Genomic DNA, 24,159 nt, shown 5'->3' with positions numbered 1-24,159 from the left:
TGGGGGGGGCATCACTGCGAGAAGGCGTCATGAAGGGTTAAATATGGGGGGGGTGATTTCGGGGGGGGGGGGGGGGCGCAGCAAATCATGCGGGGAGGGGGAGCTGAGCCCCGCTTGTCTCTCCGCAGGCCGAAGGTACGGACGGCGGCGGTGGAGGAGGAAGAGGAGGAGGAGAAAGAAGGAGGAGGAGGAGGAGGGAGGAGGAGGAGGAGGAGGAGGAGGAGGATGAGGCCGAGGAGCGCGGCGTGACCGGGCGGCGGGCGGCGGGCCAGGGCTCGCACGCTCCAGCGCCGCGGCCGCCCGGCTCGGCCCGGCCCCCCCGGAGCCCTCTGAAGTGGGGGGGGGGGGGGGGGGGGGTGCGGGGGGGGGGCAGCCGTGCTGGCGGCCAGCCCAGCCCCGGCTTCCCCGCCTCTATATAAACACACATTGACTTTCTTTTTTTCCTCAACACTGCGAGGGGCTAAACCCAGCAGCCCTGCCTCCCTCTCTACAGAAGTCTGGGGAAAGTCTGGGGCTAACAAATAACCGGCATCTAGAGAGATATTTATAGAGATATTTATATATAGAGAGAGAGATAGAGATATAAACCGAGCCGTCTCGCTCCGTGTGTATAGATACATATATACAGCTATTTAATTCTTCCATCTCTCCAGGTCGTGGCTGAATTATTTTATGATTTTTTAATATTTTTTTTCAAAATCTCTCTCTCCTTTTTTTTTTTCTTTTCCTTTTTTTTTTTTTTTTTAATTTTCCCCCTTCTGGTGTGTGTGGCTTTGCCTTGAAAGCGAGGGAGAGCCAGAGCATCTGCATTTGGACTTTTTGGGGTCTTTTTTTTTTTTTTTTTCCCTGCACTCCGGGGTTTTTCTTTTATAATTTTTTTTTCCTTGCATTTTTGGGCTACTCAGTTCCCCCCACCCCTTTCTTTCGGGGTCTCTCTAGTTTGTTGTCTATTTTTTTCCTTTTTCTTTTTTTCCTCCTCTCTTCTTGTGCTGTGTGGGTTGTAATTTTTTTTTTTTCGCCTGTGTCACTCTGTCAAGTTTATTCCAAACAAAGTTTTCAGAGAGGGACAGAGGAGAAACTGCTTTTTGCCCCCCCCCCCCCTTTTTTTTTCCCCCTTTTCCTCCCCCCCCCCCCCCCCCCCGCCCCCCCCTTTTTCCCCGCTGTTTTTCTAACCTGCCAGCGAGAGGGGGGCGAGCCCGGCCCCCCCCGCCCAAGGACCCCCCAGGCAGCCTTTAGCGTGCGCTCCGCACTCGCCCTCTTTTCGTGCGTGTGTGTGGGTGCGAGTGTGGTGCCTGTCAAGGGGCCGTTTCTCTCCCCACCCTCCTCCTCCTCCTTCTTCCAAATATGCTTTTTGCAAGTTTTGATCTCGTCTCGGCACTGGCTACCCTCGCCGCGTGCTTGGTGTCACTGACTTTGCTGCTGGCCGTGTCCCAACAGCTGTGGCAGCTCCGCTGGGCTGCCACCCGCGACAAAACCTGCAAGCTACCAATCCCCAAAGGCTCCATGGGATTCCCTTTAATCGGAGAGACCTTCCACTGGCTCCTGCAGGTAAGGAGGATTCCCTTCCCTTCCCTTCCCTTCCTTCCCTCCCTGGAAGGTGGGCTGGGACCGGCTTTTTTTTTTTTTTTAAAGGGCTTCTTTTTTTCTTCTTCTTCTTTCCCCCCCGCTTTTTTCTTCTTCTCTTTTTTCTTATTTTTCCTCCTTTTTTTTTCTTTTTCGTCTTTTATTTCTTCTTTTCTCCCTCTTCTCTCCTTCTTCTTTTTTTCTTTCCCCTTCTTCTTTTTTTCTTCCCCCTTCTTCTTTTTTTCTTTCCCCTTCTTCTTTTTTTCTTTCCCCTTCTTCTTTTTTTCTTTCCCCTTCTTCTTTTTTTCTTTCCCCTTCTCCTTCTCCTTCTCCTTCTCCTTCTCCTTCTCCTTCTCCTTCTCCTTCTCCTTCTCCTTCTCCTTCTCCTTCTCCTTCTCCTTCTCCTTCTCCTTCTCCTTCTCCTTCTCCTTCTCCTTCTCCTTCTCCTTCTCCTTCTCCTTCTCCTTCTTTTCCTTTCGATTGCATCATGCGGGTTCCCGACGAGCTGGGGAGGTAGCTGGGGCCGGGGGCTGCTGGTGGCTGGGGAAAGCGGCGGGCGACACACACACACAACCGAGGGAGCTCGCCCCGGAGTGGCCACAGAGCTGCGGGCTTCCCCCGGCCGGGGCTGCTGGGACCGGGGCAGCCGCGGGATCGCGGGCGGGGTGGGGTGGGCTTGGGGTCTCCAAAATCTTTCCTTCGCCCTCCCCCAGCCTAAATCCTTGCAAAAAAAAAAAAAAAAAAAAAAAATAGTAATAAAGCCGGGGGTGGGAGGTAGCCCCGGGGCGAGGGTAGATGTCGCCGGACACGGTGCGGGGCTCCCCGGGTGCCGTCCCCCCGCACACACCACGGGGGGGGTTGGAACCCGCCCGGCTCGGGTCCAGTGTTGGGGGAAGCCCGCGGAGGTAATCGGTAGATTAACCCGGGATTAACCTTACTAACTGCTGAACAGCGGCGGGCGGAGCGGGATCCCCTCGGACCGCGTTGCGAGAGGGTGACTGCCAAAAAAAGAGAAAAAAAAAAAAAAAAAAGAAAGAAAAAAAAGAGGAGGAGAAGAGGGAGGAGGCGGCTGAGGGGTGCCCCGCTCCGGGGGGAGCCGCGGGCAGGGCTGGGGGCACCCCGCGGGCTCGCAGCATCATCCCAGGAGGGAACCCCCGAGGAAAATTAGCCCGCGGGTTTCTCACCTCCTCCTCCCAGGGCAAAATAATAATAATTAAAAAAAAAAAAAAAAAGCAATCGGGAGCCCGGCGAGGATGCTCCCGCCAGCGAAGGTCCCGTTTCATTGACGGGACCGCCGGGGGGGGGGCACGGGAGAGCCCGCGGAGGGGCCGGGCAGCCCGGGCCGGGCTGGGAGGGCTGCGGTGTCCCCTCGGGCTGTCCCCCCCGTCCCCCTCCCGCCTCGTCCGCCACCGGGGAAGCCCCGACGGGAGAGCCCGGAGCGGCGGCCCCGCTCCCCGGCCGGCCCCCTCCCCGCCCGCGGCGCCGAAGGGGTTAACCGCCCGCTCTCAATAGGGCTTTATTTTTTAAAGAAATTTATCAGATTTTTACAGGGGGACCAGAAAAGGGTTCTCGCTTTTCCACAGGCTCCGTCCAAACAGAGTCCAGGGCTAAAAATACAAAATTTTGTATAAATTGGACTCCACTCGAAACTTCTCCCACATAAAGGTCCTCTTTGTGCTGCCCTGGAAATGGTGTACAAATAACTCTTTATTAATGCCACAAAAAGGACTTTAATTATATTTACGCAGATCAAGAAACAGGGTCACCTGAACATCTGAAATTCACAACCGCGCTTTTGTTTCAAAATAAACACCCGCGCTCACGACCCAGCGCCGGGGCGCGGAGCTGCAGCGCTCGCAGCTATTCTCCCCACTCGGGATGTTTGTTGGGTTTGGGGGTTTTTTTTTGGGGGGGGGGGAGGACACACCCCCCCACCCCGGTGTCTCCAACCGCCTCTTCACTGACAAAACCCCCCGGAGCATGTGGGAAAGTTATTAAAGGCGCTCAAATCTGGAGATTTACTTAGGCAAATTGCAGCCTTTCGAGTAAATTCAGCCTGAGCGAAAAAAAAAAAAAAAAAAAAAAAGAAAAAGAAAAAAAAGAAGTAAAGAAAAAAAAGTTAAAAAGTGCCAGGGGAGGTAAAGGTAGGAGCAAAAGGGAGGAGGAGGAGGAGGAGGAATTGGGGGGGAGGGCACCGACCCCCCCCCCGGGGCGGCGGGAGGAGCGGGCAGCGCCGGGCTCCCCGTCGGTGGGAGCGGGGCTGTGCGCGGGTGGGATGCCGGGGTTACCCCGCTCTCCCCCATTTCTGCCCCCCACCCCACCGCGTTGCCCCCAGCCCCTCAAGCGAGACGACCCCTCCCCCCTTCCCCGAGCTGCTTCCCGTTTCTCCGTGGGGATCCCCACGCGCGGCTGCGCGGGCGAGGAGAGACCGTGCGGTAACACCCCCCCCCCCCCCCGCCGTGTTCCCCCCCTTTCCCCCCCCACCCCGCAGGGCTCCTGCTTCCAATCTTCGCGGCGGGAGAAATACGGGAACGTTTTCAAGACGCACTTGCTGGGGCGGCCGCTGGTGCGGGTGACGGGCGCGGAAAACGTGCGGAAGATCTTGATGGGGGAGCATCACCTGGTGAGCACGGAGTGGCCGCGCAGCACCCGCATGCTGCTGGGGCCCAACACCGTGGCCAACTCCATCGGCGACATCCACCGCCACAAGAGGAAGGTGAGGGGCTGCTCCCCACGCGTGACGGGCAGGGGGAGGGCGCGGGGTGCGCCCGCGGGGCGGGGGGACCCCTTCTCTTCTTCCCTTCTCGCCCTCCCTCCTCCTTTATCCCCTCCCACCCCCCTTTTTCTTCACCCTGCCGAATCCCCCGTGCGTGGGAGATGCCGCGTGGGCCCCCCCCCCCCCCCCATATCCGCGCTCGCTGCCTTTGAGGAATTTAAAAGGGCGATGGAGAATCGTGGGGGGGGCGTCACACGCGGGACGTGCTGCTGAGGACGGAGGCGCTGCCTCTCTCCCCTCATCACCACCCCACTCCCCCCCCGCAACCGGCGTCACGCGTGGCGGGGCTGCCGTGAGCTGAGCGGGGAAAGCGGTCCCGGAGGACTCTTAAAAGGGCGATGCGGGAGGGCACAGCGCGGCGTGGAGCGGAGGGGGGGGGGGGAGGCAACGTTGAGGTGGGGGGGCCGTCCCCCGTTTCCAGGCTCTGCCGGAGGCGGGGGGGGGGTGTTGCAGGGAGACCCCGCGGGGTTTGTGCTTGCTGGGGCCGGGGGGGCGTGTGTCTCATGGCGCTGAGTGTTGCATTGGATTTTGGGGAAATTGGGGTGCTGAGGGGGGTCCCGGGATGAAGCGTGGGGTGGGGGGGACACTGAGCTGGTTGGGGGGGTGTTGAGACCCTCCCAAGGCCTTTCCTTGCCTCAGCCCCTCGGTGGTCCTGGGGTCAGACCCTCCTTCAGGCCCCAAGGGTAGTGCAGAGTTTCGGGGTGCGCCGAGCCCAAAAGCAGATGTGGGGGATCCCCCTCATGCGCCCCCAGCAAAGGTGGTGGCAAAGGTGACAGCCCGCTCCCGGCTGGCTTGGCGGCATGGCTGATGCCCTCCGCACCCCTTCCCAGCTGGGTGGGGGCAGGCAGCGGGTTTGGGGTGAAGGGACCGTGTCCCCCCTCTTCTCTGCAGCGCGGAGACCGTGGTACCCAGCGCCCGGGCGCTGCCCCGAGGCCAGGGCTGCTCAGCTCCGGCGGGATTTCCTATTGTGGTGTATATATTCCTCTAAAATCCCAACCAAACCCAACCGCTCGCTCTTTCCTCCTGGGGGAGAAGAGGAGAAAACAAACCACCACATGACACCCATTAGTCCCATTTCTTAACGCGCTGGGACTCGGGCGGTACCACAACAAACGCCGCGTCAATCCCTACCCGAGACACGGGCAAACTCGCTGTTGGCTTGGGCTACTCCTTTTTTTTTTTTTTTCTTTGTAGTTAAGGAGGGAGATAATTTCTCCAACCTTGGTGTCAAACAGAAAGGGCGATAGTTCAAGGGGCTCCCTTCATCGTGGGGAATAATTTGTAGCGGGAGAGGTGCAGGGAAATGGGGAGCGACGCGCTTTCCTCCGGCAGCGACTTTGGCTCTTATTTATTTCCTATTAAGGGAGGGTTAAGCGGCAGCAGCCAGCGATTTGAAGGTGCCTCCTACCCTCCTTCACTGCTTCTTTTATCTTATGCACAGCAAGATAATTTTTTTGCTCCTGAAAAGCGGGTAGCTGGAGGCCTTCGGTTGCGATCGCCTTAATAAAACCGCGGAATTCAGACCTCAGGAACGGGCACTGGGGGAGGTGAGGAGAGCGTGGGTTATGGGAACGGGGTCATGGAAAAGGGAGGCCTGACCTCTGCGGTATCCTGATGGACTTGTAATTTGTACCACAGCTCAGATGGGGAGTGCTGGCACCAGCAAGGAGCAATACCAGCAGCAAAGAAAGGGGAGAGCCTCTCTCCCTCGATACTTATATCTGAAGTTCTCAGTTTTCTGTTTTTACCTAGTGGGATATATATGTCCCATGCTAAACTGTGAACTTTCAGATTTTTCTGAGCCCGAAGTCTGGTCTGGATCTCCATTCTCCTCCTCAAAACCCTTTTGCCTTCCCGATTTTTGGCACCACGCATGATCCCAAGCTGGCCAGGATCCTAATTCCTGCTTAAGGGATGGCTAAAGCCTCCTGAGAACAGGTACTCTGGCAAAACCCTGTCCCGGGGTGCCCTCGCCAGCCGTGCCCACTCCTGCTCACACGCTTTGCCTCTGCTTTGAGCTCTGGTGTACCCGCCAGCAAACGCTTTCCCTGTATCAGCAGGACTGGGGATGTTAGAGTAGCTAATTATTTTTTTAGCTTTCTCTTTCAGGTTTCAGGTTGGGTCCCCTGGGCTCAGCTGATTCCCTTCCCTTTGAAAATGGGAGGTTACTCTGATTCCTTCACTTGGTTTCCTCTTAATTCCTGTTTTCGTGGAGCTGAGCATCTCGCGTGTCACGCACCCTTGGGTGCTCCCCGAGCCCAGCAGCTGCTTCAATCACCTTCTCCCCTACTCAAACCAACCCTCAGCCTGGACCGAGTTGTGCATGCAGAGATAAGGCGAACCTGCTTCCAACAGGTAGAAAATAAATTGGTTTGTTCTTGGCAGGATTGCAATGACCAGGTTAAAGCTTTTTCCAGGCCAGGTGCCTTCTACCGGTAGAAACTGCCGGTGTCTTTTAAGTTCATTAGCCCTGAGCTTTTGTTGCTGTTAAATGACGTTGACTTTAACTCTCCCCACCCTGCTGCTGAGACTCTGAGAGGTCCAAGGAGGAAGCACTAGATTCAAGATTTAAGCTTGCTCCTTCTAGGTAGAAGTTTTTCTCTTAGACACCTGGTCTGTACCTTCTTCTTGACCTGTTGGGGAACCAAGCAAAGAATTTGTTGGCAGAAAGCAGCGTTTTTCACAGAATTTGCCAACTTTCATAGTAAGGATGCTAATATTAATGGAAATATCAAAAGAATCGGAGCTCTCTGAAAGCTCCATGCAGAGAAGCAGGAGTATTTCCTGGGAAAACTTTGAGGTTGTCAATAATTCAATTTAAAGCATTGGAGGGCTTTCTGGAGGAGTAGTTCCACCCACCTCTCAAATTCTCTTTTCTACCTCATCTCTGAGCTTGAGTCTTCGCTTCCTCTTAAGTGGTTTCTCCTTCTCTGGTCTTGCCAGTTGTACACGAGGTGTAATTCCTCATGAGGCTGCTTGTGGTGTAGGGTGCCAGCCGACATGAGGCAAGATGGAGCATGAACCCCCATGTCCTCACCCTCTGCTGTGACTCCAACCACTGGAGTCACGTCTAGCTCTTGTTCCACCAACCCTTACACAGTCACAACCTCCAATAAGTCCTCATCACCTTCCTAAAAGCCAGTGGAGTTGCACTTATCTGCAGCAGCACTGGAAGATACTCTTTCAACGTTCCCTGGCAATCGAGCCGTGGTGTCCCCTTGATGGGACAGATTGCCACTGAGATGTGAAGACAAGCTCTAGCAAAGAGCTTGAAACCCAACATGTTCTTGCACGATGTTTCTGGTAGCTTGCCATTGAAGTTGGCAGTTTTGCTGACCACGTGTTGTGAAGCTTTCCAAAGAGTTTTAGCTCTTCAGTGTAACTTCAAGATCAGCAAATTGCAGCTATCGCTTCCGGCTCTGCAGTAGGACACTTTGCCCATGAGGGTGATGAGATCAGAGCCACGTTGGACAACTCAGTCTCTTGGAGCTCTTCTCTCAGATTTGCTGTTTCTCAATCTCAGCTTCTCTTCAGGATCTTGTACAGATTCAATATTCCCTTCCATAAAATGGGTGAACATCCTCTTCTCCATCCCTGGGCTACCAGAAGCTTTAATCCCGTAGGTGTTGATAAAGGACTCTGGGATGCCCGTGTGAAAGGTGCTCAGGAGGAACAAAGCCATATTAACAAGCTGGTAGCTACAGCAGCTCTCTGCTTCCCCATCCCCTATTTATTAAAGCTCCCCTGCAGGAAGCTGTCAAAGTTAACACAAATTGGAGAAAACCTCCCCCTTTTGGGAAATGAACTCTCCAATTATTAGAGGGGGTCTCAGGGTATAAAGTCAGCTTTGCCCAGGGACGTGACAGCTTGTGTGGGGCAGGATGAAGGGGGAGAGTGGGACTGGAGCCGGGCTTCCCTGCGTCGGGGGTATCACTTTATTGCAGATGTCATCAGCGTTGGCTCTGTCCTTGGCCTGAGATGAAGCTGGTTGATAAGAACAGTTTACAAGTAGTAAACAAAAGCAACCCAAAACTCCTCAACTGCTCTCCTGAGATAAATATCTACCGAGAGGCTGTTACTGCTGTTGGATCATGGAGTTTATGTTGATGTCAGAGAAGGATCTGGGCCACCCGTGCTGCAGCTTGTTCCTCTGCGGTGGGATTTTTGTCTTGAGATCACTTTGCAGGTTACTGGCAGGAGCAGCCACGTTGCTCTCGTGTCTGGCTGAGCATGGGCATCTCTTTGCTCTGGCTTTTTGGTGGCAGGTCCCTGTCCCTCCCCATCACATGAAGGATGTGCATCATCCCTTGGGGGCAGACGTGACATGTCACAGGGGAGGGGACTGCCTGCTCTCCTAGGGAACTCCTCAGGAAGGGGTAACGGGGGACGGTGCCTGGCTGAGGGTGCTCCTTGCTCCACGCTCTGGTGCTCTCCCCATCCCGCTCTTGTTCTGGTGGCCCAGCCATGCCACCTCTGCCATAGCCCATCCCAACTTGGCTGTTCACTCGATGCTTTTCATGTCTCGCTCTAGATCTGTCCTTGTAGACACCTTCAGTTCCCATTTCTACCCCTGAGCTCCCATTTCTACCTGTGACACCCCAGTGAAATCAGTGCAGTCACTCCAGATTTACCACACGTGTCTTTTGGAAGTGTTGGTCAGTACAAGCTGTAACGAAGGGAAAACAAATCTGCTCTTAGGCATGGTGATAGCGTGGGCTCTGGTTTTATGGGATGTGAGGCCAGTGGGAAGTTGAAGTTCAGCAAACAGAGAGGGAGGCACTCCTGTGCCTCCGCCTGCGAGGGACCCCCGCGACTCAGTGGAGGAGGAAATGGGAATTGGAAATGGGCAGGACGCATGGCCCTTAGGTTTTAAGTCGAGACTAAGCAGCGCCCGAGGCCAGGAAGGAGTTTCCCCGTGCAGGATCCGTGCTGCCGGCGCGGCTGTGCTATGGTGCACGGGGAAGGTGGGACTCAGACTTTCCTCGGAAGCATCCAGCCTTGGCAGGAGAGCGCTGGACTTGCCGGGCCCGTGCTCTGTTCCAGCATAGTAATCCCAAAATAGGCACAGCTGACTTAAAAAAGGAAAAGAAAGAATAAAAAAAAGCAGTCCGTGGGCTGGGTAGACATCCTAGACCCAGAGACTCGAGGAGGAAGCAGACAGTGGTGCAGAGAAACGGCCTGTTTTGTCTCACTGTCCAAAACTACATCATTCATTAACACACCACAATTAATGTTCTGCCTCGGAGGCATACAAGTGTTGAGCTTATTAGCACCAAGTAGAAAGGTCTGAGGCTTTAATATAGTTTGCAAGAGGATTAAGAACACAAAAGGGGCCATAAATTTACAACCAAATATAAACCAGCTGCTGTGGGCTGGACTGGGGGGGGGGGGGGGGGAGGGAGGGAAGGAGGGAGATGGGGGAGAGGGGCGGGAGGAGGAAGGAGGGATGGGAGGCGGCGGGAACATACCTTTCACCCTACAAAAAACCCTGACCCAAGTTGTTAAGGTTTTTTTTAAATTTTGGGGTGGTTTTTTGTATTTCCACCCAACCTTGCTGCCCTCCTCCGTGTGATTTGTAAATCCCACGGTGGAAAAGAAACCATCCCCTTCCATCTGAGCCCCCCCTAAAATCACATCAGTCAGCTCAAGCGGGCTGGATTCCAGCTGCCATCGGCTGGCCCAGTTCCAGCCCCTTCTCGGTGTGTCCGTGTCAGGCTGCTGCCCTGTGAGCTTTAACCCACGGGCAGAAGCCACTGGAGCTGGAGAAAAGGCTTTCATTGATGGAGGAGGGCTCCCGCTCGCGGTCTCGGGGAAGAATTTGTCAGCTAAGTTGGCTCATTGACTTTAGACCAAATAGCGCTGTCATCTAGAGTGGTGTAAATCCAGAGTAATTCCAATGGATTAAAAAAAAAAAAAAAAGCAAAGCGCAGGCACTCCTGGCTGAAAGACAAATCTCATGCGTTTTCATAGCGCCTTCCACCCCAAAGTGCCCTGCAAGCTCAGACCCTGCGTTGAGAAGCCGTGCTGTGTCGGAGCGGGGTTACAGCCCAGGAGCTGAACCTCGTTAATGTAGGTTCAAAGTTCAAAATTGAATTTTGCTCTACCTTCCTGTGTCATCTGGGATGGAAACTGTTGGATGTCCTTTGAGCCACAGAGAGGATGAAACTCCTCCTCGGGCTGCAATGCTCTGTGCTGGGTGGAACCGCAATCTGCAGCCTGTAGCTCTGCGTGGGTCCAGGCTCCACTTTAGAGCAGGAATTGGGGGTGCCAGGAGCTAATCCTAATGGGGGGGACCTTTTCAGGCTCAGCATCTGTCTTACACCGTCTTTGTGTAGCTTTGGTTTCCTACTGCATCATACTCCATCCTTCAAAGCAGCTTGAGCAACCTGCTGAGTTGTGGGTCGTAATATCCCGCTCATTCCTCTGGGGACTGAGTGCTTTGTCTCGCATTAATGATGCTCTCCATTACTTCTCAGGTGGCACTAAATATATCTCTGTCAGCCAGCTTGCTCTTAAACTTTCTTCTTAATTTTGTAGGGTGGCCTTGGGTCATCTCAGCCCTTGTCATCTCCTCCCTGGGCTTAGTTTAAAGCTCCGAAGAGGCCTCTGATAGGTGGCAGGAGGTCATGTGTTCAGAAGTAGGGGGATCTGCACCATCAGATGTGTGCTCATCCCTATATGATGCACAGAGGTCTTACAAGACCTTGCTCAGGATTTCGGTGGCAGAACTGCTGGAGGAAGCGCTTTGCCAAGCGTCTTCCCTTATTTCTGCTGAGATGCGTGCTCAGGAAGGTGTATTTATTTCACCCCCTCATCCTCCCTGTGAGCGTGGCTGCCCTTTGTGCTCTGCTCCACTCCCAGCCCGTGGAGCACTTGGCAGGACCCAGGTCTAAGCGATCCCATGGAAGAGCACTTGAGGCTGGTTCCTTTGCCAAGTCTGTCTTTGTCTCTAGGAGAGTCCATCCTCTGGGTTACTTAAACATGTGAGGTCCCTTCGCTTTGGTCCCCGCTCCATGCTTCATATTTCTCCTAATATTTCTCCTCCACTGGCTCTGCAGTGGCGGACAGGGCACTATCCCTGCCGCCTGGGCAAGCTGCTGTCCTCCTCTAGCTCTGGGTAAACTCTCATCTCCACACCACAGATCTGGGATTTAGTACGTGGACCGAAAGTGAAGGACATAGCCCATCCCAGCTCAACCCAGCCCTCTGACGCCAATAAATGGCTGCTCTGACCATGCAACCCAGTGTCCAGGGGGTTTGCAGGATGGTTTTTCTCCACAGCTTCAGCCCAAGACACCAGACTCAGGCAGCAGGTACATGCCCCATTGGACCTCATCTTGGCCAGCCAATCCCACTTTTCCAATCCAAACCCTATTCTGGCTGGACACAGCTCCCGTTTCTTTGCCACTCTCTCCATTGGTGTGATATCCTCTTTCTGTTTCCCTCCCTGTGTTTGATTCCCTCCTTGAAGAGCAGTGACAGTATATAAACTGAATTTTACTCTCCTCAAATACACTGGTTCCTTGTGAATAAATGGGGGGGGGGGGGCACTTGGAGCACCACTTGAGAGGTGGTACAGGCACACAGATGCTGAAGAACCGTGGTGTGTTTCGCTATCCTCGTAAAATGGGCCAAAAAGCCTAAATTGCTGAATGTAGCTGGTTGCATTTTGCTGGTGATGGTGTTGGTTTTTTCGAGACACGAGGCAGTTTTGCAGAGGCAGGTGCTGGGACAGGTGTAGGGTGTCCTGCTTGTTCCTTGCTCTCCCCCCCCAGCCGGTGCATCACTACCCCTTCAACCTGATGGTCTGATAAAGGGTTTCGGGTCGAAAGCAAAGTCTCCAATGCCGTGAGGAGGGTTAGTAGGAGAGGTGCTTGGACATGGAGATTTTTGAGCCGTGGGGAAATGGGGTGCTTGGGCTTGCTTTTATTCTGAACTCAAATGGAAATATGAAATGCTAGAGTTTCTCACAACCCTAGATGTTTAAAAAAAAAAAATTAAAAATTACAGGTATGGGTAGCCCTGAAAGGTGCATGATCATCATAACGTGGCCCAAGGATGCTGAAATGACCTTTACTTTTTTTCCAGCACATTTTTTGTTTTGAGAATCATTCAAATTTCACTGAAACTGCCTTTTGCAAAGGCACTCCATTTCTTTTCTTCAGCTGGGCTGAGTTTGGAGACTCCAGCTACTGTAACCAGACTCCCTTTGGAGACGGGTCACGTTGTTCCTGGGGCTCTTGAACCCTCCGGGGGAGAGGTTGCAGCCTTCAGCTCCCCCAGGACACCCGCACTCCTCACCCGCGCTCTGCACGCAGTGCTACGCTCCGATGGGAAAACCCAGTTTTGCTCATTTTGGGTGGTCGGGAGCTGAAACTCTTGGCTTTCCCTCTCGATGGGCCTAGATTCCTCCCGCGATGGAGCGTGGCGGGAGACTGTGGAGTGATCCATGTGCTCCCTTTGCCAGGTACTGCGTGGGGAGAAAAGGGATCAGCTCTCTACTGTGTGCCTGTGAAAAGCAAAGCCCTTCATAAATAAACAGCAGAGTGTCAGGGCAGCAGCGGGGTTTTGTGGAGGTCCTCTCCTCTTTGCGGCGCCTTGCATAGTCTTCACAACTCTTTTGCTGTGTTTTCCCTTTGTTAGTGTTCCTGGTGCCAGGACAGGCTCTTGCCCATGAGCCTTCTCATCCCGCTCCAAAAATATCATGATTTACAAGCCTGCTGGAGCATGGCAGTGGGCTCCATGTCTGGCAGAGAGAGGCAGACATCCATTATAATGTGGTGACAGGACAGGGCTGGGACAAACAACGCCTCATCTTTTGAAATGTAGGAAGAAATAGTACGTCTCCAGGTTGAGACGCTGCTTTGGATGCTTCCTGACACGTCCCGCCAGCCAAACTGCCAGCAGGTGCCAAATTGGTTTGTGAAAATGCCTCTACACTCATCATGCCTTCGTTTGTCGGGCCAGCGGCTCTGGCCGGCGTCGGCTGGACGAGACGCAGGTGTCCGATCCCAAAGTGTAAGTTTTCCTCCTGGAGGGGAGGAAGAAAAAGCTCCGTTCCCTCTTTGCCGGGTTGATGTGTGGGGTGGGAGAGGGGGACCTGCAGATCATGGATGGCAAAAGGCAGGGGCTGAAGTTCTTTGGCGTGGGGAGGCTTGGCCAGTACCAAGGAGGGGTAACGCAATGAAAAGCATCGTCCCTGCTAACTCCTCTCCACCCCAGCCACTAAACAAAGCTTTTTCTATGCATGAAAATGCTGTGGGTTGAAGCTCAGGGCCCTTCACTTGAATCTCCTCTCCTCTCTGGTGTGGTTTAAGGATGGGGCTGGGGTATTCTTCAGCCAGGACTGGGGGCAGTTTGCTGTCACACGGAGCTGGACCTCTGCAGGAGATCCTGGAGCTGAGACACTGGGAAGGAATTTTCTGCCTTAGGAAAACCATAAATCTTTAAATATCCTGTTTCCACTGTGAGATGGATTCGGAAGTTTCCAGCCAGGCTCGCTGGGTGGTGGTGTCTGCCTTGGTGCAGGGTGAGCGTGTGTGTGCGGGTGTAAATGAATGCCCCTGGACAGAGCAAATCCTGAGACTTTTCATTTTTTTGGGAGATATCAAAATGTGAAAAAAATGGGGGCTCTTTCCAGCATCCCCAAAAAATCCTGGCCACTGCCCCGGCACTTCCGTTGAGGCCACCTGGCTAGACCCCCACCACGGCTGGGCTATTGCATCTCGGTGTTAGCAAAGCCAAGCATATCCTTAGAGCTGAGTTTGCCTCTTGGAAGCTCTGGAGCAACTTTTTTTGCACCGATGCTCCTTGACTTTGCCTGGTTTTGCTCCGGCGAGCGGCCGAGACGTTCGACTCGGCTTCACTAGAGGGCGCAGGAATTTTAGGCTAGAAACGCGTGGAGGTTTGTCAGGGAAAGTTGGCTGCCTTTTCCTCCTTTTTAATCAACTGGAAAGATGCAGGGTTGAACTGGAGGTGACTGGAAGGGGATCCAGACTTGTGTCTGGCTGGGGAAGGATCCGCTGACATCTGGGATTAGGCGGTGTGGAGCGTAGCGGCGGCGAGCGGACGGGACGTTGCAACAAGCCGGCGGTGTGGCCGGGGCTCGCGATGTTGGCTGGCCCTGTGGCCAGGAGCTGAAGGCTCCGTCAGACGTGGGGTGCAGCTGGCTGGGGCTGGAGGAACCTGATAGCACAAGGACAGCTCAAAAAAGGGCAAAAAAAGAAAAAAATCCCCCCCCCGCCCCAGCCCCCCAGTGCTAAATGCTCTCCCTTTTTCAGGCTGGGCAGGTGGTGTGTTGACCTCCATGGGGGCTCAGTCTTCTCTTCTGAGGGTCCCCTCCTCTGCGCCTTCACTGAGGATCACTCCTTGGGCTGGGCACTCTCCTCATCGGAGTCTGGCGTGGTCTGTGGGGTGGGGGTCCGGCCCTGGACTGGTTCTCTGTACTGCTCCAGCAATTTTACACAGCAGCACCAACAGCATTTCTTGGGATATTATTCTCTTTGGGGGGTGCAGGAGGTCCCTGAGCCCCTTGCCTGTGGGCAGAGCTGGGGGAGGACAGGTTGGGAGCCCCAGGGGCCACCTCCACTGGGACGGTGGCTCCAAGCAGGGCTGTAGACTTGGTGCCCCCTAAGCTGTCCCCTTGCCAGCTTTGCTTTCAGCTGGAGAAACTGAGTCACGGGAAATGTATGGAGAGAGCAAGACGATTCACTAGGAGCCTCTGTTCTCATCCCAAACCCCGCAGCGTGGATGAAGGGCAGACGCCAGCCAGATGGGGAGACTTTGGTGTCCCTTTGCCAGCCCCACTCAGGAGGTCCTGTCCCATCCCTGTGGAGCAGCTTGTGGCAGCCAGCTCTCCTCCAGCCAGCACATCACCAAAACCTGGTGTCCTTGCTCATGGCCACCAGGAACCGGCCCCCTCCCAGCTCAATTTGGACCTTCCCCAAGCAGCCAAGGGACTCGGCTTTAGCACCTCCAGCTTTTCTTTTCCAAGCAGCTGCTTTTTCACCCCCTCACCCAGGCAGCTCTGCTTGAGCATCGCTGCCCTTTCCAGGCTTAAAAATAGCTTGCACCGTCTCACGCGCTCGCCGTGATCTCACCGCGGCCCTGCTGCTCGTTCATTCATTCCTCCGCTCCGCTCATTCATGCCTCCGCTCTGCATAGCCATCTGGGGATGGCTGTCTGTCTGCAGGCAGATCTGTCCGTCGGGCCGCTTGCATTTTTCTCTCCCAGCCCTCCTCCCACCATCCCATTTGCACGCTGGTATTTCCACAGGGAGTCTCCAAGCTCTGCCCCACCGTGTATTGTGTGATGAGTTTTACTCGGGGCTCAGCCCGAGTGCAGCTTGTTATGAAGTGGCTCTTGTCGAGCCTCCTGCTCGGGGCTGAGAGGGGACAGAGGTGTTATTTCACCAAACAAACTCCCAGTGAACGATGTGCATTAGCAATGAGGGGTCGCAGCCAGGAAAATATTACCTTTCCCTTTGAGTGCTGACTGCGGAGGAAATTCTCACATTTACAGCTCCAGCGAGTCCGGCGCTCATGGAAAGAGGGGGCGGCTTTGATTTCTCTCCTCTTGTTGGTTTGATAACTTTGCAGCCCCCCCACTGTGCACTGAGGCCCCCCGGGAACTGGCCACCGGTGGAGGCTATGCAGACTTGCAGCTCCCTCCTTGGGAGCCTGTTTTAATTTGATTTTCCCGGAGGCCTGGCATGTGGCGGTGCGTGTGTGCGTGCTGCCCCGTGTGTGTGTGTAGGTTAATAAAAAATAAACAAACAGCACTTTTTCCTCCGGTGCACTCTGGGAGGGATGCGGCGGGGATGCCGAATGAAAGCGTGTGCTGTGGGCTGCACTGGGGAGGGCTGAAGGGACATTCCTGGCATTGCTGAGCTCCTCGTGCAACGCGCGGGCCCTGGCCCAAATTGGAGTAAGGAGCCATTAGCATCGGGGACCTGGGGAGGCCCATTCCTGTGCAGTGTTTACTCGCAGAGCTTAAATTAATACTGTCTGCTGACATCAGTTTTTTTGCCCTATTTCCCAAGGAAATAAGCTGTGTGTGATCGCAGCCTCTGCGTACGTGTGTGCCTCTCTTCCCCATTTGAACCCCTGCCTCAATTCATCCAGATTTCACAAAGATCCTAAATGCCTCAAAATAATGAGTTACTTTTTTACATATCTTAAAAAAGGTTGGTTGATAGGTGGGAGAAACTGCCAATGCCTCCCGTTGAGAGAAAAGTGTGTCTGCGTGCGTGCACAACCATAATGTTAGACACTAGAGAATCCCCATGGAAGCGACGTATAAGTAGCATCCAAATCATGGGATGAATCTAATTGGGAGCCATGAGACATGGAGCTGTGGGAGAACCGTCTCCATCCATCCTGCTGTGTGTGGGGTGAAGCGTTTCCTCCCAACTCCAGTTTGCACCCTGTTATTGCCCGTCATTCGTGGGGGCTGTGGTGGGGATCAGCCTGCAGAGGAACTGTCAGCTGATATTTCTCCATCGACCCTTTTTGGCAGCTCTTTTAGGAATCAGTGATTCTGAATGATGAATTCTGGATGATGATGAGCCTTCTGCTCGGCGCAGAAGTGATGTCCATTTCTGTGGGCAGAAGCTGGTTATTAGAGAAGGCGAAGAGTAGGGTGTTGGGGCTGTGTAAAAATCTCTGCTTGCTCTCTTTTGTAGGTTTTCTCCAAAATCTTCAGCCATGAGGCACTGGAGAGTTATCTCCCCAAGATCCAACTGGTGATCAAAGACACTCTTCGGGCCTGGAGCAGCAACCCTGAGTCCATCAACGTCTACCATGAGACCCAGAAGCTCACCTTCCGCATGGCCATCCGTGTCCTGCTGGGTTTCCGCATCCCCGACGAGGAACTCAACCGCCTCTTCGAGGTCTACCAGCAGTTTGTGGAGAACGTCTTCTCCTTGCCTGTGGATCTGCCCTTCAGCGGCTACAGGAGGGTAAGAGATTTGGGCTGAGTCCTCCACCAGCCACTAACATCAATCTGGAGTTAATGTGGCAGTGGCTAATCCCCACCTTTACGGGTTCTTGGTGGGATGTTTTCTCACCCTCTAACCTCTAGAATTGAGTCCATTTTGGGCTACAAAGCCCTGTTTTGGTGGAGTGGAGGGGAAGATCCATTCCTAGGTTTTTAGAGTGCTAGGGACCGTGTGGTTTGATGCAAGAGAGAATAAAGCCAGGACTTGTCCAGATTTAATGCATAATTTTACCTCACTTCTAACTGGCAGTTTTGCTGCATTTTTTAATTTGTGGGACCCTTCTCCTGTTAATTTCCTCCTGTCCCCAGGGTGAAACAGGTCAGTGGGCTGAGCAGGGTCATTCTGAGAATTATTCTAGTTTTTTGATGAATGATGCAAAATGAAAATGTAACAAAAACCATAGACAAAAAAATTGTATTTATTTCATGGGGAATTTTGGTAACAGAAATACAGGGTTTTAAAAGTTATTTTGGGGATTATCCCTGCAAATTTTCTAATTGTTATTTGACTACGTGAATGAGCTCAACGATTTGCAGCCCTGAAGCACTGGCAGCAGGTAATTATGGTTAGCCCAGTGCAGCTGCACTCAGATAGGAATTGCTTTACTGGGACCAGGTGATGAAATTGCTTGGGAAGGCCATTACGCTCCTGGGAAGAGGATCCTTTCAGATGAATTGACTTTCCTTTGAGAGATAATTTTCCCAGGGACTGCCATACATCCCAGAGTGAGGTAGAGGCCTGTGAACTGGTGCAGTACTGGGGCTCCCACATCAGACCTATCATTTGCACATAGGTGCTGATTACTCTTGCCTGTAATCTCGCCCACTCGGGGCTTGCTCCTCCTGCCCAGGGAGCAACTTCAACATCTTTATACTTCTCTTTGAGCATCTGAAATTGCAGTTGTATTATTTAGACATGTCCTGAGCACATCTCTGGGGATGCTGGGCTGGGGATGGTGGTGCTAACATTGTGTCCTGTGTGGTCTGATGGCTTCCTGCTCCGCAGGGCATCCGGGCACGTGAGACGCTGCAGAAGGGGCTGGAGAAAGCCATCCAGGAGAAACTGCAGAACACGCAGGGCAAGGACTACGCTGATGCGCTGGACATCCTGATAGAGAGTGGCAAAGAACATGGCAAGGAACTCACCATGCAGGAGTTGAAGGTAAAGATCTTCCCCATGGTCCCCTTGTCCTTGTTGTGCTCAGGGCAGGGGCTCCCGAAGAGCAAAGCATGAGCTGCTATAAGGAGGATTTTTTGGGGCAGATCTGAGATGACCAGGGAGAGCTGGGGGACCTCAGTGTGTTGTTGGAGCTGCAGGTGAATCCTGGTCTGGTGGATTATGGTGCCAACAAGCCAGTTGTTTTCCTACAGGCCATATTTATTTGCAGATCACGCTCAGCCCTTTCTAAAAAGCGTTTCCGGGGAATACCAGAAGACCGTACAAGTTTGCTGAAGCTTTCAGCCTTGACCAGCTTCATCCCCTGACCCATCCAGTTTTATGGTGCCTACTTTGCAGGGCATGTGACCCCTTGGCAGGTTGTTATCTGCAGCAGGGTCATGGCATAACTTGTCCTTCATGTGCCATCAAGAGCCATCCCCATGGTTTTTTCTCCTGCCTGTGTCCTCAGCATCCTCCAAGGCTCTGCGGGATGCTCCCTGTGGTGGGTGTTCAAGACCTGTGCCTGCACAAGGAGAGACCCTGCAGTTAGACATGCCCAGGCTGGAGAGCTGTTGGGGAAAAAAAGGCCTTATGGCATCCTGTGCAGCTGTCTGTCTGTCCATCCTCTGTGTCTCACCCTGGCTTTGCTCTTGACTTGCAGGATGGCACCCTGGAGCTCATCTTTGCTGCCTACGCCACCACTGCCAGCGCCAGCACCTCTCTGATCATGCAGCTCCTCAAACACCCCCGGGTGCTGGAGAAGCTGCGGGAGGAGCTGCGCAGCAAGGGCATCCTCCACAACGGCTGCATCTGCGAGGGCTCCCTCCGGCTCGACAACATCAACAGCCTCCACTACCTGGACTGTGTCATCAAGGAGGTGCTTCGCCTCTTCACCCCCATCTCCGGGGGGTACCGGACGGTGCTGCAAACCTTTGAGCTGGATGTGAGTATTGCCATCTCTGAGGGCTGCTCCCCAAAACAGCCTTTTGCATGTTGTTGCAAAGCTTGCTTGAGCCTGGCTCAGATGAGACCTCGGGGAGGACAAATTTGGTCCTGCTGGTGATGGGAGGTGGAATTGTTCTGGATTCAGAGGAGGGTGACGGGATCTGGCCTGTGGCAGGGACGGGATGCACTCAAGCTGTCAAAGAGAAGACAGGCGTGATGCTTCAAAGAGCAACTTGTGATGGTGTTTGACACCAAAATCTGAACAGGGGTGTGACAAGGGACAGGTTTACTGCAAAGGGCATCTCCAGGCTGCTGCATGACAGACAGATTACTCACCACGATGGCTGGAATTTCCTACTAGCAGAACAAAATCTTGAGACCTGGCTGTAAATCCTACTAATGTAATGATTTGAGTCGGAAACCTTTTAGAGTGCTCAGGGGATGATAAATCCACCCTGTTTCTCATCTCCCAGGCCCTGACATGTGCGTTGGGTGTGTGGGGCTGACAGGCGGCGGGGTGTGAACAAAGCCATGGGTTGGAGGCTCTGGGGAGGGCTGGCCGATGTGGGGGGCATGGCACGGGCGCGAGAAAAGCTGCTTCCCTTTGCTCGGCAGCAGTCGAGCACCACGGGGTTCCTGGTAGGCAACTCCTGCCAGCGACCGCAAAGCAAATAAATAGCAACGGATCATCCGGCGGGTCCCTGGGATAGAGGCGGGAGTAAACCCAGGATTCCCATCTCCCAGCACTGAGCTCTCTGGTTTTCTTTTAAATCTGCATCATACTTGAGTAATAAACCCAAAGAAAATGGGAAAAAGCAGACAAAGCAAAATGGCTTTATCTCGTCCTCCTGCTCCCTCTCTCTTTATAGTAGGGTTGACTTGCTCTCGTTTTCTCTCCACCCCTTCCTTCTTCTCCTCAGGGTTTCCAAATCCCAAAAGGCTGGAGCGTGATGTACAGCATCCGGGACACCCACGACACTGCCCCCGTCTTCAAGGACGTGGACATCTTCGACCCCGACCGCTTTGGGCAGGGTCGAAGCGAAGACAAGGACGGCAGGTTCCACTACCTCCCCTTCGGAGGAGGCGTACGGACCTGTCTGGGCAAGCACCTGGCCAAGCTCTTCCTCAAGGCATTGGCCATCGAGTTGGCCAGCACCAGCCGCTTCGAGCTCGCCACCAGGACTTTCCCCAAAATCACCCTGGTGCCCGTGGTCCACCCGGTCGACGGACTCAAGGTCAAATTTTTTGGACTGGATTCCAACCAGAACGAGATCCTGACGGGGACAGACGCCATGCTGGGGGCGACGGTGTAAAGCCCACGCCGGCGGCGCGAGGGACGGGCGGCCAGGGGACGGAGGGGTGGGGTGGGGGCAAGGGGACGAACAGGAGGGGAGGAGAGAGGGACGAGAAGCTTCTCCACGACGCTCGCTTTGCAGAGCCTCCGAGTCAGGACTGCTTTCTCCACCGGTGAAGCTGCCAAAACCGTTTTGCTCTTCCCGCGGGGCGCGGAGAAGTTTGGGGTCTCGTCGTGCGTCTCGTTTTGTTCGAAAGGAGGAACAGTCGCAAAACCTGAGTCGAGCTGGGATGTCTGACCATACACAGTATCTAAATATTATAAATATATATATAAAAATATCTATAAAACACTTCTGCTGCGAGGAGGAGCGCTGCAAAGGCCCGACTGCGGGAAAGGCTTGGGAAATCAGCCGATGATCAGAGGTCTGGCATCCCGGGGCAGCTCTCGGGTGGCCTCTGATCTTTTTTTTTTAACAGTGTTAAATTAGCTGGTGATAACAGTGTTTTGGTTTTTTGGTTATTTTTTTTTTTTCATTTGTTTGGTTGTGTTTTTTGTTTTGGGACGTTGGAGGCTTTTCTTGGTGAGGGGGAGACAGGCGATGCCCATTCCCGTCCCCTCTCCCGCTGGTGCCAGGGCAGGCTGGGGAGGGGGGAGCTGCTGTTTCGCCTCCGCTGCGGGACTGAAAAACCCTGTGGTGTCTTGTCTGGGGCTGAACAGATGTTTGAGGCCTTGGACGAGTGCATATTTGCATTTTGCAAAATGCATTTTCATTTGGGGCTCTGGGTAGGGGGGAGGGTGTCCTTTTTTTCTCGTTGAGTTTCCTGCTGCTGCTACACGGCCTGTGCGCACCCATTCCCCCGCCGCAGCCCCTCACCAGCCCCTTCCCTGTGCAAAGGCATCCATTTGGGGGGCATTTTGGAGCCTTTGCTCTCCCTCAAGGTGCAGGCACCAGCCTCTGAACTGCATGGCCCCGCCAACCCACCCCAGCTCTGCGAGCACTGTGGGGCGCTGAGCAAAGCCGCCCCGCTCAAAGCTGCTCATTTCAGTGCGTCCTCTTCCACAGGAGGCATATGCATTAAAGGTGATCTCTATAAATAAGCCAACGTACGCATTGTTTGTCTCGTGTTTGGGTTTTGTTTGGCGATGGGAGAGCTCGACAGGAAGGAGAGCGAGCGGCGGGCTCCTTGCAAGCTGTCTGCCCCGTCCCACCGCTAACCCAGGAGAGGGGCCCTGCCCAAAGCTTCTCCATCACAAGCAAGCGGCCACCAAGGTATCTTGCATTTGATTTGCTGGGTGGGTTTATTTTATTTTATTTTTGCATGCAAGAGGCTTCTGAGTTGAGTGTGAGATGGGCAGGTTTTGTTGAAAGCAGACATGGGCTCGCACGTGACTGCAGAGCAAAAGCTTCTCAGCAGGCGTTTGGTTCAGACCAGAGTCAAGCACCAGGCTGGGAGATCCCTCTTTGACTCGAGGCATCTCTGCGCAGCCTGCCCAGCCCCACTCCTCTCCCATCTCCTGCCCTCCAAGGTGGAAAGAACAACGCAAGGACCAGGGCTCAGACCTCTCCTAACCGTGATGGGAAAAGATCTTGTGCTTGGGTGGGCAGCTTGGCTTTCAGCTTTAAAGGTGTCCAGAGAAGTCAGAGGGGTTGAAATAAGAAAGACGAAGGGGCAGGTGTGGCTTACCAAGTTGCTTTGCAGGTTGTGCTTTTGACGAGTGGGTGCCTCTTTGGAAGGTCGAAGGAAGTGTGAAGCGAGTGATGGTGATGGCTGCCTTTGCCAGCCCATCCTCTGGTGGGGGCAAGGAGGAGGAAGGCAGTTTTTTAGCCAGGGGAAGCACTTGAGGTTGGATTGCCGTCAGCCAAGCTGCCAGAAACCCCCCAGAAGCATCCCAGTGGATGGTCTCCACTCACATTGGGGTGCACAGCTTGATTTTCAGGTTAATTTAACCTGAAATAAAACTCCCAATCTTCTAGGAGATGCCATCAGATCCAGATCTTGCCTTCTGGTTGGTAAACAGCACGTCAAACCCAAAAGCAAGGTCTCGGAAGCCTCTGACTATGTGCACCATGTCCCCTGAATCAGAGGCTCATCTAGTTTGCCAGCCTGGAAATTTTGAGTGAAAAACCGCTAGCTCAGGCACTGTTGAGATTTCAGGTACTTTCCTTGTCCGTGATGGAGAGAAAACTTGCCCAGTGATAAAGGGAGCTTAAACACAATCAAAATCCCAAAGGGAAAAACAAAGGAGAACCTCAACCTGAACGTGGTGGGAAGGGGTGAGTCCCCCAGGGGCAAACATTTGAGGAAAAGTAAGTGGCACATGAGGGTGTCCATGGTCTTTGTGAATGATGAGCCCTTGTAGGACATGGGGACGGGAGCAGGAGGTGGATTGTCTGCAGGGGGGAGCTGCGGGGTGCAAACCCATCAGAGACCCACCGCCGGGTGCTCTCCAGTACCCCCATTTCCATTTGAGACCTGTCAAGCAAACAAAACTGTGCTCGGCGGAGAGGAGGCTAAAAAAGGGGAAAGCTGGAGAAGAGAACGGACAACAAGGTTAAAAGGTCCAGTCAAGCTCATGAGTGGCTTCGCGCCATGCTATGGTGAGCAAAACCTCTTGGGCAGACTTTTCCAAAAGGGCTCGGTCCCGCATGTGCTTAAGGGAAATCAGTGAAGGGTTTTGCTGAAATTTTTATTTTAACTTCCAATGTCATTACAAAGTGAAAACCAAACATGCTTTTGAGTGAGTGGTTGATTGGAGAGCGGTAATATAAGATGCATACATCCATTATATATATATGCTTACATCATGTGTATATATAATGTGTGTGTGTGTGAGTATTTAATCTAGGCATAAGTAAGTCATGCTTTTGTTTTTCATTCCTAACTAATATAACTTGACTAAAAAAGTTGCTGCAGTGGGTTTGCAGAATAAAGCACTTTGAATCTCAGAATTGTTTGTTTTTTTGTTTTTGTTTTTGTTTTTCCTTAGCACAGTCCAATTTGCTATAATATTATTTTATACACAAATTTTTTTTTTTGGTCTGTCTTTATAAACTATTATAAGTACTATTTTTGTTATAATTCAAAATAGATATTTAGTATAAAGTTTTGCTGTTAAATATTTGTTATTTAGTAAAATATGATTTTTTTCTCTTTATTGTAAACATTGTCTGGAAAAATATTAATATGTTTTATCACAGTTGTTTTTAATATTAAAAAAAAGAAAAAAGCACTTGTGGGGGTTTTCGTTATGAAATTGGTGCCGTGTGAACATGTGTTTCAGTCATGTGGTTTTTAATATGTATATAATATTAAGTGTCGCATATTAAAATGAATGTTGTGTATTTTGTGATCTTAAAAAAAAAAAAATAATCCATGTGGCTATTTTATAGACTTCCATAATAAAAAGAGTTGAATCTCCAAA

At 53.0% G+C, this 24,159-nt stretch overlaps 1 protein-coding gene across 1 annotated transcript; it reads left to right on the top strand.

Annotated features, from left to right (window-relative positions):
* The first annotated feature begins 1,173 nt into the window (after nt 1-1,173).
* Nucleotides 1,174-24,159, top strand: CYP26B1 (cytochrome P450 family 26 subfamily B member 1). The gene is made up of 6 exons (XM_074865388.1): nt 1,174-1,548; nt 4,055-4,279; nt 17,022-17,297; nt 18,342-18,497; nt 19,156-19,437; nt 20,360-24,159. The coding sequence occupies exons 1-6, from the start codon at nt 1,345-1,347 to the stop codon at nt 20,750-20,752; spliced, it is 1,536 nt and encodes a 511-aa protein (XP_074721489.1). The 5' UTR covers nt 1,174-1,344; the 3' UTR covers nt 20,753-24,159.

The sequence above is a fragment of the Strix uralensis genome, chromosome 4 (genome assembly GCF_047716275.1).
Source record: "Strix uralensis isolate ZFMK-TIS-50842 chromosome 4, bStrUra1, whole genome shotgun sequence".
In the NCBI taxonomy this organism is placed as follows: domain Eukaryota; kingdom Metazoa; phylum Chordata; class Aves; order Strigiformes; family Strigidae; genus Strix; species Strix uralensis.
The sequence above is the reverse complement of the archived record's forward strand: the minus strand, read 5'-3'. Positions and strand labels throughout refer to the sequence as shown.